The sequence below is a fragment of the Rhagoletis zephyria genome, unplaced genomic scaffold (assembly GCF_001687245.7).
Source record: "Rhagoletis zephyria isolate East Lansing unplaced genomic scaffold, Rhagoletis_zephyria_1.1 Rzeph_scaffold_00042, whole genome shotgun sequence".
NCBI lineage: Eukaryota > Metazoa > Arthropoda > Insecta > Diptera > Tephritidae > Rhagoletis > Rhagoletis zephyria.
The window spans coordinates 378,771-397,471 of record NW_016157126.1 but is presented as its reverse complement, the minus strand read 5'-3'; the positions used below and the strand labels follow the sequence as shown (position 1 = coordinate 397,471).

The following is an 18,701-nucleotide window of genomic DNA, read 5'->3' as shown; positions in this document are numbered from 1 at the left end:
TTAGCCACTGGAAACTTGCATATTGTTATACTGACGGTAGCAATTAATATCGGGTGTGTAGCACTGACCCTGAATTTCAAAATATGTAAATATTTTAAGAAATTTTAAGAGAGCACTTAAAAGGGGAAAATTATAAGTAAAATGGTAAATGGGGTACGAAAAATTTAGATACTTAGGTTGGGAAAATAAGCGGGGAGGTACTTAAGAGAGGGTTTTTCTTCAGATTACATGAAAAGATTCACGGTGCCCAAAAATGTTGGTTACTTAAGCGGGTTAGGTACTGCGGGTTTCACTGTATTAAATACAAATGTACTCCAGTATGCCCATCATTGGATACATATGTACATACATTGTACATATGTATATTAGGGAAGAGCACCATTTCCAAAAAATCGGTTTTTTGATTAATCATGGTTTTTTATTAAGGTTTTAATCCGTTTAAATAAACTGGATTAAAGACCTGGGCATGTATCACGTATGACGATAATCGTCTTAACGATTGTCTTACTTCATGAAAACCAAAAATTTTTTGATCATTTGTGTGGTATCGTCAACTGGATTCCAATTTTGCTTCACGTAACTGTTTGAAAAACCACGTAGTATTACTTTAACGTGCTTTCTTGCACGATAGTGAGTTCAGTATCGTTTAAAAGAAAAACAGGTACATATGTATTTTATATTTATTATTTTTATTACGATAGTGAGTTTAGTATCGTTTAAAAGAAAAACAGGTACATATTTACATATGTATTTTGTATTTATTATTTTTTTAAGACTGGTATTTACAATATTGCTTTAATCCTTTATTCTTCCAAGGAAACACATATCGCTAGCTTAAGTGAAAAGTTGCTAAGCCCACTTTTTATTAAAACTAATATGTTAATATAGAAAGCAAGGAACATTAAAATGCATCGTTTCGAAAAGGATTGAGGTTCTTGTTTTATTTTTTTCTGGTTTATATTCAATGAAAGGCAAATTTGCTAAGTCCAAAAGAGGCACCGAAAATGCGGCCAAACCAAAATAATACATCTTTCAATAAACATCGAGCCCTTCTTATTCGTATAGAGTGTGGGTTTACTTCAAACACGCACAATGGTGTATTCAAAGATTTGCGAAGTACTTGAAGAAAACGGCTATAAGAAGTTTTTTGCTCTCCTGTAAAATAAAAAAAATGGACTTAGCAACTTTGCACTCTCAGCTAGCGATATGCAAAACGATTTTTTATATTATTTCTGATAGTTATTACAACCAATTTGTTTGCCAGATTTTTTACTCGCTACTAGGTCCCTAAACTTAAATTCCGGCAGTATTAATATACATACATATCGTCGATGTTTTTGCAAAACCGCCCATCGACCAATTGCAAAAGCGCCTAAATCTCCGTTGTGACAAAAATCAGATTTGATAACCCTGTAAAATTTGAGTGCCGTAAGATAGGTGGTTTTGCAATGGGTCGATGGGCGGTTTTGCAAAATCATCGACGATATGCCCTCCTTTGGATTGCTTAGCGGAGGTGCCTATGAGTGGTTGACTGAAAACTGCACTTGCATTTCCGAACGGAACTAATTATTCATAATTTTAATATTCCAATTAACCACAAACATAAAATCAGAGACCACGTCAGCTGACCCGACCTATGTTATCAAATTTTTGTGTTAACGAAAACTCACCATCGCAGGACTCACGGTCCTACGTCGTTGTTACATGTATAGAGATTCTCTATCTCTCTATTGACAGCAATTTGATATGTTGATATCAGTGTAACCAGGTTAGTCTCTTTGAGGCTAGATTTAGCATTTCGGTTTATGCCATAGCCTCAAAAATTTAGTGGCTTTTTTCTGGCGTTTTTTTACTTTAAATATTCACAATAAAATTCGAACCGGAACTATAAAAATAAGTACCTTAGCTTACTAAAAAACTTTAATATTTACAAAACTACTATTTACCATTAAAATCAGAGACCCAAAATAATTATTATCCTAATATTAGAGATCAAAAACGTCGCCTTGTTTTAAGCGAAATTCTCTTCGTCTTTGTATAAAAATTATTTATGAGAAATATCTTTTTCCGTCTGGTGGGATGATTATTTTCAGATGAAAACTATTTACGTATTTTCATAATAATTATATGGGATTTTTATTTTTCTCGTCTCGGGACGTTTATTTAAAGACCGATATTATTTACATCTTCTCATAATAATTATGTGGGACTTTTATTTTTTTTTGATCTCGCGGGACATTTATTTCAAAACGGAAAGGATTTACGTCTTGTCATAATAATTATGTGGGACTGTTATTTGTTTTCGTCTCGTGGGACGTTTATTTTAAGACGGAAATGATTTACGTCTTTTCATAATAATTATATGCGACTTTTATTTTTCTCGTCTCTCGTGGCATTTATTTCAAGACGACAATGAGAAGACGTAAATCATTTTCGTCTTGAAATAAGCGTCCCGAGAGACGAAAAAATATAAAAAACCCATATAATTATTATGAGAACACGTAAATAATTTCCGTATTGGAATAAACGTCTCGCGAGACGAAAAAAAGTAAAAGTCCCATATAATTATTATGAGATGACGAAAATAATTTAAATTTTAAAATAATCGTCCCGCTAGACGAAAAAAAACTTTTCCATTGTTCAGTAATAATTATAGAGCAATATTTAATTTTATTTCTTATAATCGTTGTGGTCTCTGATTACACTTGCACTTGCACAATAAACGTGCAAAGTACCATCTTTTTGAGAAATTAGCTTTTTAGAAAATAATAATAAGAAATTTGCTTTAAACCGCATTTTTATAATTTGATTTTTTGGCGTACTACTTGTGTACTCTTATGTAGAAAATATTACAGTTTTCTTATCCTAAACTACAAATAATAATAAGAAATTTGCTTTAAACCGCATTTTTATAATTTGATTTTTTAGCGTACTACTTGTGTACTCTTATGTAGAAAATATTACATTTTTCTTATCCTAAACTGAACTTCTTTTTGCTCATATTGGAGGTATGTAGCCGGTATTTGGCCTGATAGATGCAATTTTGTGTTTTGAAGAGAATGATTTAAAAAGTTATTTACAGAAAATCGGTTTTGGGAAACTTATCGATTTTTTAAGGAATGAATATACTGACTTCTTTTTAACTTAAATTTTTATAGCGTATAACTTTGTCTAACCTTTTTTAAAAACGAATTTAGCTTCACTTTTTGTGATCATCTAATCACACTGGTTGATATGTACGGAAGGGCGCTCCGTCGGTGGATAGTTGAACTATAAGATTAATTTGAATATGAAAGTAAATGTTTGTATTTTTATAATCTTCTATCTTTATCTTTTTTACTTTCTTTTACAATCTTTATCCCTTACAATCTTTTTATCTTTATACTTTGCAAATAAATTAAACGACTCTTATTTTATCTCCAATCTTTCTCGCTGTATCCTTTTACTAAGCGCCCGTTATTGTAAAGAGAATATCAATTATGTTTTCTTTACATTTCTTAGACTCCACATCTTCCAGTTGAAGCAGAATTTATGGAAATTAAAAAAAATAAATAGGCACAAATATTTCGAAAACCGCTTGACCGATCTTTGCTTAGCTACCTTATCGCAATTAAGTATAAGAATAAAGCAAAAACTCGCTGTGAATTAAAAAAAGTAAAATAAAAAAATCCCTGTCACGATGAATTGAACCCGAGACCAACAAGGTGCTAGTCGAAAACGCATCCATTCAACTACAGTAGCTATTGACATAGCAGGGAAAATATGAATTCTTGAAATTATTTTCAAAATTTTTGTTTTTATCTAATTTTAAATATTAAAGATTCACAAAAATATAATGATTTTCAAACTGTTGACGACATTACGATAGTCCACCCGATAGTAAGCAACACAAATACATGAATCAGTGTTTTGACGACATCGTTTTGTCAGTATCGTTTGAACGACTATCGATTCAAAGTTACGCGATATATGCTCTGATCTTTTCGGTTTACCAAAAAAGAACTGAATCATACTAAAAACACTGTGATTAGCTGAGGAAGAGCGGGAGACCAGGTTTAGAATTGTGGTCGAGTTAGAGTAGTAGAGGAGGTAGGGATTACCTTTGCGAGTGGTTATGTATCGAGCTCAATGAGCCCGTATGGTTTATAGGTGCACATCAACTCAGCCAAGCACTTCATATGCCTGATATGCGAGAGAGAGAGAGAGAGAGAGCTATGCGGGCAGGCTGATGAAGCGGTAGCGCAAGATGTGACCCTTTTACCATGTATCAATTCGGGGACTCCATTGGAGAAGTCTTGCTCTAGCTGCCGTAGGCTACTGTGCAATGAGCTGGGATTTATTCAGGGATGCAATCATGCAGAGCCCCAGTGTCGTTTGTAAGCCGGAGCTTACAACCATGCCAAAAGTACTCTGGGAGTGGAGTGAGAGTGATGCTTAAAGCACCGTGTGACGGCCAAGCTGGGTTAGCGTTGACCATAGCTGAAAATGCCAGCGACTTATCACTTCACTAAGTTCAGCGAAGAGATATTTGAGAATTGCATAAAAAATGCATACCCGATTAAGAACGATCGAATTACTTTTAAAGACGAGCGCGTGTGTTTGTTCGTTGCACTTGGTTTTGGGCGGGAGTGCAATACAAGTGCGTGTGTGTGTTCGCTGCACTTGGTTTATGCGGTAAATGCATAAGTCGCTTAAACACACTGCAAAAAAAAAAACAAAAAGCATTTACAACATATCGAATTAAACTAAATTTTCATTTACACTTATTACTTGCAACTCAAATCAATTAAAACAATATTGTTGCTTTATTTTATATAACATCTTCATTTCCAAAAATAAGAAATATAATACAGCGTTGGACATATTTATACAAAAACCAAGTTCATTTCACAAACAAAAACTTTTATAATTTATGGATAAAATATGGTACCTAATATATTATAGACTTCAAAATTGAATGTACGGTGATTTTTTTCAATATTTCCCATGTTTGTCATGGAAAATATTTTTTGTTAATTTTTGTTAAAATTTGGCTCATGTTTTAACAAACGACAAACAAAACCAAGTTTCAAACTTAGTACAAAATCTCAATATTCACAATCGACTTCACAATCTACTATGCTTAGCTACCAGATCGGTAAACAAATGTAGTAGTAAATTTGAAGTTTTTGGTGCGCCGTAAAATTTTATTCTTATCTTGAAGATTTACAAAATAATTATCCTTTGCTGGGGACTGCAAAAACCGAATTTTCGATTTTCGGTTAAAAAAAAAACGATTAACACCTAAATTAAAAAAAAAATACTGAAAAACATCTTAATCAAATATAAAAAACCGGTTTTTAGAAACACCGATCTTATTTGAACATCCCTAATGTGTATCGTCACTAGACACGAATAAAGGCGCGCGTTTTTTTTCTGTTTTAAGAAGTTTGTTTTGCCTATTTTATTACAAAAAAAAATATTTTTTTTAATTATTCTTTGTTTATGCAAAACGCAGTTCAGGTGAAACGTGTTCTAACTATTTTTTATATAGAACACAAATCAGAGGAGATGCAAATTGGGGTTCAACTGCTTTTTTAATAATTGAATATTTTGATTAGTCTCAAAACAAAACCTGTATTGCATAAACTATAATATAATATAATAAAACATAATATTTAAAAAAAAAAGAAAATAATTTTACCGAAAGAAGAGGAAAAAAATTTTCAAGTCGAGAGGCGCGGATTAGGGTTTGATTTTAGACCAATGGTTTCTTCAGAGAATTTTCTAAGAATTTAATGTAGATTACGTTTTTGCTATACGATTTTTAATTTTTTTTTTCATCCATACAAATCAACCCGCCCTAATCCACATACATACATATATTACCCTTCATATCAATTCTGGTCTATTACATGCGCACCACGCTTTTCACTTTCAATCTCATAAATTGTTTATAATGACTTCTGCTAAAATTTCAAAATCAAAAGTCATCAAAACAAATTCTATGGGACTGAGAATTATTATTTTCTACTTTTTAGTCCATTTATAAAAGCGTTGGATATTAACAAATTTTTTCTTATATTATTTATTTTTCACTTTTTAGTCTTGTCTGTATAAAATTTTGCAATAGATATTAAAATAATTCAACGATATTAATAGATTGGTGCACACACATGCATATACATACATACGAGCACCAATTAATTTCATTTAAAGAACGACGACACCCCGTCCATTTCCGCTGTAGCGTACGTAGTGCATAGGACGACATCTACCTCTTGAACCATCGAGGTTGATATCTAGACTTAATAGGAACTTTGCAAAGCAAAGCTTTTATAGCTGTCTATAGTTGATAAACGAGTTGTACAAAATTTGAGATCGGTTTTAAGCGATCGTTATTCATATACCTACACACATATGTATGTACATACATATATTACTTTTCATATCAATTCAAGCCTATTACATGCGCCCATATATGTAATACTTCTATATTGGCAGTATGCTAACTTCCAAATGTGTAAGCATTCCGAAATCAAAGCGAGACAGTCTAGNTAGTTGATAAACGAGTTGTACAAAATTTGAGATCGGTTTTAAGCGATCGTTATTCATATACCTACACACATATGTATGTACATACATATATTACTTTTCATATCAATTCAAGCCTATTACATGCGCCCATATATGTAATACTTCTATATTGGCAGTATGCTAACTTCCAAATGTGTAAGCATTCCGAAATCAAAGCGAGACAGTCTAGTACGGTTTTTGTGTATGTATTAGGGATGTTTCGAATGCCATATTTTTCACATTCGCGAATGCGAATGTTAAGTCATCGTTTTTATACCCGAGCGCACTTGTGCACAAGGGTATTATAACTTTTTATTACTTAAAAATTGTGTAAATTATTAGAACATTGACCGAGTGCTTAACTTATACAGTGTTTTAATCTTGTAGTCAAAGTTCAAAATGGGCATATTATATTTCAAAAAAAGTAATTTTGCTGCCTTTTCTCCCATGAGGCGATTTCTTAGAGGCTCGTTTATAGGCCGACTGCACTAAAAAATTGCTCACGTGGAACGGCGGGTGAAGAGCTCATATATTTGCGGCCCAAAACTGTCAATTTGTCGTATTTTTGTTTAGTTTTCCACCAATCGACAGGATTTTCACCGAGATTAGCTCGTTTTTCTTTAAGATAGACCTACAATTGAGCTTTTATTTCAATTTATTTAATGTCTCCAGATTTTACATCCGAGCCTTTGCTTTCGCTGGAGGAATCTAAAATTATTTGTAGGTTGCTTATACGACTTAGAGCAGTACTTGTTAAAGGCCCATCAATGTTGCTTGATATACTACTTAACCGTTTAGCGCCTGAAGCTAAAAGCCGGTTATTGCCCGCACCCTGGTTAGACAGACTTAGGGCCAATTTCACAGTGCGTAGTTAAGTCCGAATCGACAGTTAACTAGAGATTTTCAGTACAAAAATCTGTAGTTAACTCCCGATTCCGAGTTAACTACGCATTGTGAAATTGGCCCTTAGAGCCATTTCAACAACATTAGTGTGGACACTCTGCCTATGTACACATTCGCAAAACATTCGTATCATTTGATGCGAATGTGTAAAATGATGCAAATCATTCGCAGAACGAATGCGAATGCAAATATTCGCAGCATCCGTGGTATGTATTGTGTACGTGAGTGCCGTTTTTGAGTATGTGTTTTGTATATTTTTTTTTTTTTTTTTTTAGAGGTGGCACAAAGCATTGAAAGCCGAAAAGTGTGGGACTTGCCTTTCAGCTCACCGCACTAAAAACCCACCCCTGCTCCGTTTCCCTCCCACCGTGGAACTACCGTAAGGTATTACTTCGCGGAGGGGAGCGGCCTATTGCCAATCTATGAAATTCTGCGGAGTTGTTCCGCTCGACGCAATTTAGATGAAATTGTGTTTGCCAAATTGCAAACAACGGACCAGTTAGTATCTTCTGACTCAAGCATAGTATCCACAAGGTTATGAACCGTAAGTGGCCTCCCCACCTTCCTGCTCGAGTCATCCCTTTCGACTGCAAACCTCGGACAGACGAAAAAGCAGTGTTCAGCGTCTTCAATAATATCCTTTGCACAGAAGGTGCAGAAGGGATCGTCTTCGTGCTTAAATCGGTATAAATATGATTTAAAGCACCCATGCCCTGTCAATATTTGGGTCAAATGGAAGTCCACTTCCCCATGTTCCCTACTTACCCACCTTGATATCGAGGGTATGAGGCGGTGCGTCCAACGACCGCTGGCTGCGCGGTCCCACCTCGTTTGCCATTGCTGCAAGCACCTCTGTGTCACCTCTTCGCGTCTCGTTCGGTTTATAGGCCTGGGGCCTGTCACTTCCACTAGAATGTCAATGGGGCAGAGTCCTGCCACCACTAGCGCTGCTTCTTCGGACGTAGTTCGGAATGCACTGCATACTTTGATAGCGCAAAATCTGTGCAAAGACCTTGCTTCTCGTACATATGACGTCTTGCTGAACGCTTCATACCAGATTTGTGCACCATAGAGCAGCACACTGCGCACGACGCTTGCGTATAGCTGCCTACGCTGTTGTTTCGGGCCTCCTACGTTCAGCATAACCCTTGTTAGTGCCCCTGCCACCTTTTCGGCTTTCTCGACAGCATAATCAATGTGCGTCTTGAAGGTAAGCCTCGCATCAAACATTATGCCTAGGTATTTTAGGGCCGCCTTTGACGTAATTTCTTGTTGACCAACCTTTATAGTCGCCACTTCTCTGACTTTTCTACTGCTTACTAGAACTGTCTCGGTTTTTTGGTGCGCAAGTTCCAGTCCTGTTTCGGCCAGCCATGCTTGGATCTGGACGATTGAACTATTTGCTGCGGTAATTATTTCTTCTAGATGCTTCGCTACCACCACTAGCGCTATGTCGTCAGCAAATCCGACAATTTTCACTCGTTCTGGCAAGGATAGTCGGAGTACACCATCGTACATGATATTCCAGAGTATTGGACCCAGAACCGAACCCTGTGGTACTCCAGCCGAGACTTTATATTCTTTGACACCGTTCTCCGTATTGTACAGTAGCACTCTATTTGCTAGGTAGTTGTCTACAATCTTGCGAAGGTATGCGGGTACCTCGAATCTGCGTAGAGCAGCGTTTATGTGTTTCCAACTTGCTGTGTTGAACGCATTTTTTACATCGAGGGTGACAAGCAAGCAGTACTCCTTTGCTCCTCCCTTCCACCTTTCGCCACTGATTGCATCTTCCGCCAACTGCTTTACTAAACTGGCTGCATCTACCGTTGACCGCCCCTTTCTGAAGCCGAACTGTGTCTCTGAGAGGCCTCCCTTTTCCTCGATTGCTTCTAGCAGTCTATCGCTGATTATGCGTTCGAACAACTTGCCCGTCGTATCCAACATGCATATAGGACGATATGCTGAGGGATCTTCTGGTGGCTTCCCAGTTTTCGGCAATAGAACTAGCCGCTGGCGCTTCCATGCATCTGGAAATACTCCTTCTTTAAAGCATTCGTTAAAACTATCGACGAACACTTTAGGGTTCGCAGCTACAGCAAGCTTGAGGACACGATTTGGAATTGCATCCGGCCCCGGTGATTTTTTATCTTTAAATCGCTTGGCCGCAAGAAGTACTTCTTCCGTGCTCACCATGGGAAACTCGAACATCGTAGCAGGAAAGATTTCTCTCGCAAAACTTGGTTGCATTGGGAATAACGCCTTTATTATCGTCTCCAGCTTATTTGGGCATAATACCTGTGGTCGAACCGACGCCTTCAGCCTTTTCGTCACAACTTTATATGCTAAGCCCCAGGGGTCATTTTGGACGCTTTCACACAAGCTAGTAAAGCACTTTCGCTTGCTGAGCTTAATGGCTTGTTTAAGCTCCTTGCGTTTAGCTCTGTATATAGCATGTTCGCCGGTAAAGCTTTCAGACCTTCTGGCACGCTGGTAGTTTCTTCTCGCTCTGTTGCATTGCAGTCGCAAGTCCGCTATTTGCTCATTCCACCAATAAACTGGTGCACGTCGGCTGGTCGGGTATTTTTTCTTCATCGAAGCGTCGCACGCTTGAGTGATTTTGGCCATGAGGTAGTTCGTCATGTTACTAGCTCCGTAGGGTAACGAAATTCCAGACATCATGGCTACTAGCGCCTCTTCGTCTAGAGAGTTGACCTTCCAACCTGTTGTTGCTCTTGCACTGACTTTTCTGCTCTCTCTCTCCTCCTGTATCGAGAAAATGATAGCCATGTGGTCGCTATGAGTGTACTCGTCGCTAACCTCCCAAGACGTGTGTCGAAACAGCCTGCTGCTGATAAATGTGAGGTCAATAATGGACCCCACCCCATCCTTGCTGAATGTAAATTTGGTACCCGAGTTGCATAATGCCACATCCAGAGACGATAGTGCTGCAAGAAGAGCTCTTCCTCTGGCGTTAGTTCGTCGGCTTCCCCATTGCAAGGCCCAAGCATTGAAGTCGCCGGCTATTAATACGGGTGCTCTAGTCCGGGCATCAAAGGTAAGCTTATCCATGACGGCTTCGAATTCATCGAGGGTAAAACTAGGCGGTATGTAGCAGCTATATACAGTTAATCACGAGACTCGAACACATACAAAACCTACGTCTGCCTTGAGTTGTTCCATATGAAGGGGCGTTATGGCGCAGCTCCACACCGCTGCTCGACCGGCATCGTCCTGGGCCCATAGCTGACAATCCCCCACCTTGTATGGTTCACTTAGTAGCGCTATGTCAACATTGTGGTCAATCACCGTCTGCTCCAATAGCTCCTGTGCAGCTTTGCAGTGGTTCAGGTTGAGCTGCAAGACCTTCATGATGTCCGGGATTTTTGTATCGCCTCTATATAGTACGGGCAGTCTTTTCCGCCTGTCCTCTGCTTTACGTCTGGCTTTTTGTTTCTGGAGCAGATTACGCACCGTTTCTCCTTCTTACATACGTTGGCTTTATGGCCTATATCACCGCAATTGAAGCACGCCCCTTTCGAATCGTGACTGCTTTTACAGTTTCTTGCCAGGCGGCCAAACTCTAAACATTTGAAACATTGCGTCGGGTTCATTTTTAGTCTTATTCGACAGATTACCTACCCTACCCGAACTTTGCCCACTGCGATCAATTTGCTCGCCATGGCGGCTGGCAGCAGCAGGGTTGCTGTCTTCGTACCGCTGTACGCGCTTCTTAATGACTTGACGGCTTCTACGCTTTGTATATGTTTATTTATAAACGTATGATTTCCTTTTCTTTTGTACGGTTTTATTGATATATCGTACTGTAATGTTTTCGGACGGTACTAGCTCTTACTGCCAATATAGGAGTATTACATATATGCATGCGTCCCACGCTTTTCATATTGAATCTCATAAATTGTTTATAATCACTTTCGTTAAAATTTCAAAGTTAAAAGTTTATTTTATCTCATTTATTTTCTACTTATTAGTCTTGTCTGTATAAAGGTTTGCAATCGATATTAAAATGATTCAACGATATTAATAGATTGATGCACATACATGCATACGCATATGTATGTGCATACATATGAGCACCAATGAGTTTCATTTAAAGCACTGATAGGCACTGCCTTGCCCGCGAGCAAAGCTCTTTTAAGCTTTCTATACATTTTGTATAGGCGCGAGCAGAGTAAAAGCTCTCTCTGCCCAACGCTGATTTAAAGAAATGGCGTGTAGTCGATTTCCGCTGTAGCGTACGTAGTGCATAGGGCGACATCTACCTCTCAAACATAGAGGCAGATGTCGCCCTATGCACTAGACTTTTTTATAGGAACTTTGCCAAGCTAAAATGGTGTCTGGACACACAACATTAATAATAATAATAATAATAGATTGGCGCCTACACATATGTTAGTGTTTGGCCGAGCTTCTCCTTCGACTTGTGGCGTGCGCCTTGATGTTGTCACACAAAGCGGAGGGACCTACAGTTTTACGCAGACCCCGAACGGCGATTGTATCTTTATGAGAAGCTGTTTTTCATGGCAGAAAAACACTCGAAGGTTTGCCATTGCCTGCCAAGGGACGACCGTTGTTAAGAAAGACACACAATATTGCAAGTTGATAAAAGCGTTGAATAAAAATGGGGGTTTCAGGAACTATAGGATCAACTATTTTCATGATGTAGTTGATCCTACCTACAACCTATGTACATTAAGTTTTGTTTCGTGTATATTTCCTGATTTTTTTGTAGCACCGTGTTATTGGTCTCGAGTATTTAAGACGTTTGCAAGCAATTTGATTTTGAAGTTAAACTCACACACACATTTCTTTTCCAATCTCAACGAAATATAATTACGAAAGTAAGAAAATATCAAATTTTTAATCTAGTTCGTGCAACGTGCATGACACATGCACACGGCATGGAAACGATCTTGTTTCATTTCCATACCAATTTTCCGCCTATAAGTTTATAATTTCAAACGTTTCGTTTTTATAGGAAGACTAGCAGACCCGGCGAACTTCATCCCACCCAAAATAAATTTTTTTATTGAAACATTTGGTCCAACGTTTTCGCCAGCAATTTACGTTCACGTTCAAAGCGTTATGCCGGGAAGAAGTCGTTGCGGCTCGATAGTGAATCGTTCTTGAATCTGTATAGTATAGTTGGTGGCAATTTCTAAACTGGTGAGTATCATTAGTCCACATTCTGTTTAGTCAACGTAAAGCAAGGACCGCAATGGTTCTGATGGTTGAATTACGGGAGTAAAGTGACTTTGGTGCCTCCGAATCGACGATTTTTAGCTATAACTCGGCTCCAGCACCACCAAAAATCATCATTAAAATAGTTTAGGGGGAGTTAAGCCACTAGAATAAGTCTTTTACATACTGACACTCTTCGGCGTTTTTTCCCATACAAAAAACTATCACGCATTCGTTATACGGAGAAGCAACATCGTCAGCGAAAAAAATTCCCTGAAATCAACGGTAACGGGTGAACTACAAAACTGTATTCTAGGTGTATATATACAGATAGGTAAAATTTTCAAAATGTTTTCCACGTCCCTTTTCCAGTAGCCCCAAAATCTCTATACCAATTTCCAGGACACTACAGCAAATACTTCCAGAGATATACGGTATGAAAAATTCGATATGTATGGGTGATGCCACGCTCCCTTAATATATCGAAAGTCTGCAGTAGGTGTCCAAAATTTAAAACAATCGGTACAGGCGTTCGCGAGATCACCTCTTATAAAAAGAAGGAGCTTCTCTTTATATAATTAGTGTAGGTAACACAGAGCAACACCGATTTTGATGCGGCAAATGTTGAAGCTGTTTTTGATAGGCTTTTTTGTGCTGATTATGAATCCGAAACTATAAAGTTTTCATCAGCTCCAGATTTGAGAAAATTGTGGTGAAAGTGTCCAAAATTGCGCTTTTTGAAATATTTGAGAAGTTTTAGTAATGAAGCAAAATGTGATAGAACCCTCCACTTACACTTAAATTAAAGCTAGAACTACAGAATACTATCCTTGAAAGTACTATTCCTGCACCTTGCCCTGATGGTCACCTATACTCATTTCTTTTTACCGTCCAACAATAAAAAAAATACTGGAAAATTATGCAATTCAAAAAAAAAGGTGTAAAAATCAGTGTTAGCTGTTCAATAAATAACTATAGGTGACCTTAGGGTCAAGGTGTAAAAATGGTATTTTCAGGGATTGAAGTCAGAAGTCCAACACTTAATTTAAGCCTAAGTGGAAGGTCCTATCACCTTTTGCTTAATTGCGGTAGGTACTCAAACTTCCCAAAATTAGTTATTCCTGTTCAACAAATGACTATAAGTGACCATCAAGCAAAAGTGCAGGAATTTGCAAGGATAGTATTCGAGAGTTCTAAGTGAAGGGTTATATTGCTTTTTGTTTCTTTGCTAGAGCTTCTCAAATATTGAAAAAAACGCGATTTTTTGACACTTTGACCTCGTTTTTCTTAAAATCTGGAGCTGATGAAAACCTTATGCTTACGGATTCGTAAACAGTACACAAAAATTGGGCAAAAATAGCACTAACATTTGTTGCATCAAATTTTTTCCCATTTTTGTTGGCCTGTGTAATAAGTATTGTTAAATAGCCAATACCCGCATGTTTGCACCGACTTCAAACACCTTTCGAACTGTAAAACAATGACACGATTCTATTCTAAGCATATCTATAATACGGGTATCGAATTTCAAGCAAATCAGACCATAAATTAGATTTTTATGAAAAGTTCGGTATCTGGTCCACCTATCACAAAAAATATCTTATATGTTAACCCAGCCAAGAAGCTACCTGCGTGACAAATTTCAAGCAAATCGGACCATAAATAAGACTTTTTCGAATAGATCGGTCCTTGGCCCACTTAACGGAAAAAATAGATCCTATATCCTAATGTAGGCAAAAGGCTACCAATGTACCAAATATATATTTTTTAACGTAGCGCGACCCCTGCGCCACCTATCGGAAAAATTTAAACTCTGTGCACTCCTTCTTCTAAACACCTTTCCAAAAAAGCAGCACCCATTCGAATCGGTTATGAAACATAGGAGAAAATTGTTCCCAATTGATTCATGCTCCCAATGAATTCACAAATTTTCCACGTTTTCGTCGAAAAAAATTAAAATTTTTTGCGTTCTTCCGGATTTTTCCGAGTTTTCCACTTGGAATTTTCTATTTTTCCATTCGAATGCCATTCCGAAGGAATTCCACACAAAATTCCATACAAAAAAATCAATTTTCGATTTTTCCAATTTTCCGACTTTCTCGGAGGGTTTTCCCAAAAAAACCTTCTCCTGGCAATTACGAATAACTAAAAAAAATGTTTGCCAAATCGGCCCAACCGTTCTCAATTGATGAATTACTATACATCTTTCACACCATTTTTATATATATAGATAACACAAGATAAAAGGTGTGCTCTTATAAAATTTCAAGTCAACAGTTTATATGGATTTGGTTTTATAAGGTTTTGAGTTTTATGTTTGGCGAAAGAAAATAAAAATCAGGTGTCAATCATTATTCTTGTGCAGAAAAAATAAAAATGGCAAGATAATTATTTTACCTGAGCGAAAAAATTAAAATCAAAAGTGATCCTTATGCTCAAGCGAAAATATAAAACTCAGAAGCGGAGTATTATTCTTGAGCGAAAAAATAAAAATCGCAACATATTCATTAATCTCGATCAAAACCATAGAGATCAAGAAGTTGTCATTATTATCGAGCTAAAAAATATAAATTATATAATAATAATTACATTAGAACAAAAAAGTAAAAATCAAAAAATAACTATTATTTATGATTAAAACAATAAAAATCGGATAATAATAATTAAATGTTGATTAATATTTTTTAACTTGTAATCCCTGATTTTATGACGATTTCGATATTGTACCCTGGTGGGATGGTCATAAAAATGATTTTCAAATTTTATTTAAACTGGCATCCTCAGCTCCTTCTGAAAGAGCATTTTCCGTCGGTCGGAATATTATCACCGAGAAATGTCGCAGTATTAGTTGTAATGACAGCGCAATAAATAAGATAATGCTCCTACATTCAGGTATAGATTAAAAGTATATTATGGTTTCACGATTTTAAGCCACTCACATATTTGAGCTATATTAAAAAACACAAAAATTAACAAACTTTCGTAAAAATCTTGTGCTTTTTGATTGGATTACTTGGAAAGGTTTTAAGTATGCAGTTGTGTAGCCCATACAATTTTAGTAGCTAAGGTAATTCCTGTTCACAAGGTAAATAACGACTTTAGGCCCATAGCCATTCTGCCTTTCTTGTCAAAAGTGGTGGAGCGTATACTACATAAGCAGATTAGTTCATATGTGTATGATAATGGACTTCTGACTGATTGTCAATCTGGTTTTAGGCCAAAGAGAAGATGTACTACGGCGCTTTTAGACGTAACGGAGTATATAAAGCATTCTGCAGCAATTCAGACTCACCCTAGGTTAGCCCTCAGATAGTCCCTATTTTTACCAGCACTAGGCCCTCATAATTCCCCTGCCAATGGTTTCAACTGCCATTTTTAGCATTGACGTGTCATTGGAAAAGGACCAGTCCAATCAACACTGACCGAAAAATAGTCCTGGGCTAGTCAAATTTTGGAGATTTTTTTCGTTGGAGTAAGATTGCATTCTGCACTTCACAGATGCTTTTTCATAATTCGGAAACACGCTTGCCACGCTTGCAAAGTGTGCTCGAATGTTCACTTTGTATCAAGGTCAGACCAAGCGATTGGGACATTTACAGGGTGGTTGTTATGGGTTACGGTTCGCCGCACAAAAATCGAATTATTTCATTCTTCGGCATGTAGTACACCCGGTAATCTGTCAGAAAAATTTACCTTATAATATTGTCCAGGGCGTACGGCAACGCTAAAACTTCCACTGAGAGTCTGCCATCTTGACAACTCTTGGCGGGGTTGCAACTACATGGAAAATTACCCGCAACCACGTAAAATGCCTATAAGTGGAAAAGAGACCACAACACCTTTAGACGAGAGACACAACCGGAGATAACGTGTCGTGATATCATTGGCGGTGCGAACTGCATTACCAAAATTTCCGCTAAACTGCCGTTACAAAACCCACGCGAGACTCCCGTTACCAAATTACGCGTGATATAGAGATGGCCCAAATGACAAAAATCGATACGTGCGATAACGCACAATAACAAATTTTTTTCTCAAATATTGCAATATCATTATTTCCAATTTTTCGGATAACTAACATAGACAGGTCCTCCTTAACACTCCCTGCAACTAAACTCTCTAAGCATAGTCAATAAAGAAAGTAAATAAATTGTCAAAATAGATTATTCTGCACTAGAATAACTTATTATTAAAATTTAACGCCTTATCTTCAATTACCCTTACGTAAATCGGTTGTGCACCGTAAAATCAATATATACATCCTTAATTTTCCAATAAATCTAAAGAAAAATAAATAAACCCAATCGGATTGCATTGTACATATCGATAACACCGCGGCCATCTCTAACATGCCATCAAAAATTGTGACGCAATTGGCAACGAGTATAAAATCGCTGGCAACACCACAGTCGGCCATTTGTACATATATCAGATTCAACGATTGAAGTTCGTGGAACAGTTGGGTAGCGACAAGAAATAAAAAACTAAGAAAAGATTGTGAAGTGCGGTGAACATATATGTACATAAGTTCAAAAAATATACATATATATTTCGCGTAAATGAACAAAAGTAGTTTTGATACCGGAAATATTTCCCTTAACCTCGCAAAGGTCGCAAGTGAAATATAAGAAAACATATAAACCACGGCGCAGTGGTAGAATTTAAAGAAAAATAAAAAGTGACCCAATTCCAAAGGCATACAGACGTAAGTGGCACCGCGCCGGTGGCCTTGTATTGAGAACGAGGAGTGCTTGTGGGTGGAGCAAACTGTCTGCGAGTGGCCGCAGGAAGGGAGCTCGCAAAGCACGAATAGGAGGCCAAAAAGTTGTGTTGCTAACTAGCCTGTTGCACAAGACGAAACCAGTAGGAACTAGCAGCATCGTCAGCAGCAAGAAAGGTAAGTCTTCCTTGAAATCCATAAATATAAGTGATATTAATATACGGCTCGTGGTGTCTCGTGGGGGTTTGCTACAGTTTACTCTGACTCCTGTCTTGGAGTAACTTGGAGCAGGCAAACACATACATATGCACGACTAACGAAACAGACTGGCGAACAGTGAGCTGAGGCATGGTGTGGTTATTTGTAAAATGATTCGGGGCGTTGTGCCCAAACGTACTACCCTAATCCAAAAACTTGAACATACACGTGTAGTCAAAGAACCGATTTTCATTTAAAGCAAGACATTAAAAGTCCCACGCAATAGGTTATTAATAATTGGGGTCGGTATATGCGCTTCATGTAAGGTTAGAAATGTATTCTCTGCAGAAAAACTGTGGATGCCCTAGCCCGAAGTTACATTTTCTATGTCAATTTCACCCCCATTGCACATTAGTGGTGGGAGGTCTGTGGGGGCATAAATTCCCTAAAAGTTTGGACTGTGCTCTTTCTGGCTGATTAATTTTCTTTGCAGTACCTCGATCCGACCCAAATCGCGCCCCGACAGCAGAGCAACGGCAACGACTACGCGTAGCGCGTATACAACGGTGCAACACGGTTGGCCCTACAGTAGCTCCCATACGACGCGCAATAGCGCGTGAAACCGTGCAACACGGGTGCCATTCTAGGGCCACAGCGCGTAAAACTGTGCAACGCGGGTGCCACTCCAGCAGAGCACCTAAAAGACAGCTACTTCAATAGCGGGACACTACTGCCCCATAGCAGCGCCATGCAACGCGCTATAGCGCGTAAAACTGCAACACGGGTGTCACTCCAGCGGGGCACCTAAAACACAGCTACGCCAACAGCGAGTGCGCAACCCCTACCGCACAACAACGGAAGCAATATCCGCGCGCCTACGACGCGCAACACGGTTGCCATAACAGTAGCACAACTAAAGTACCACGCCTTCAGTAGCCCCGGCAGGAACAACCGCGCAAGAGAGCGCAACACTGACTGCACAACAACAGCAACTTCATCCAGCTCTAATTGCCGCCTCAGCAGCGGAAGCCCCACACGCGGCAACCACGTCGCCGCCATAGCAGCGGTCATCGCAGCGAGATGCAACAACACCGCCTTAACCGCGGGTGTTGCAACCTACAAC

At 38.2% G+C, this 18,701-nt stretch overlaps 1 protein-coding gene across 1 annotated transcript; it reads right to left on the bottom strand.

Annotated features, from left to right (window-relative positions):
• Window positions 1-10,101, bottom strand: LOC108367008 (putative 115 kDa protein in type-1 retrotransposable element R1DM). The gene is made up of 2 exons (XM_017621527.1): window positions 8,779-10,101; window positions 1-69 (listed from the first exon to the last, which is right to left on the bottom strand). Exons 1-2 carry the CDS (start codon window positions 10,099-10,101, stop codon window positions 1-3), a joined length of 1,392 nt encoding a protein of 463 aa, XP_017477016.1.
• Window positions 10,102-18,701: the final 8,600 nt, after the last annotated feature.

What these genes read in the sequence shown, in the direction of transcription:
- LOC108367008 (XM_017621527.1), bottom strand. Translation starts at nt 10,101, where the DNA reads ATGACGAACTACCTCATGGCCAAAATCACTCAAGCGTGCGACGCTTCG. An exon ending in AAAAAACCGAGACAGTTCTA is followed by an intron (nt 70 to 8,778) that starts GTAAGCAGTAGA and finishes TTTGAAATTCAG; the next exon opens with GGTCAGTGCTACACACCCGA.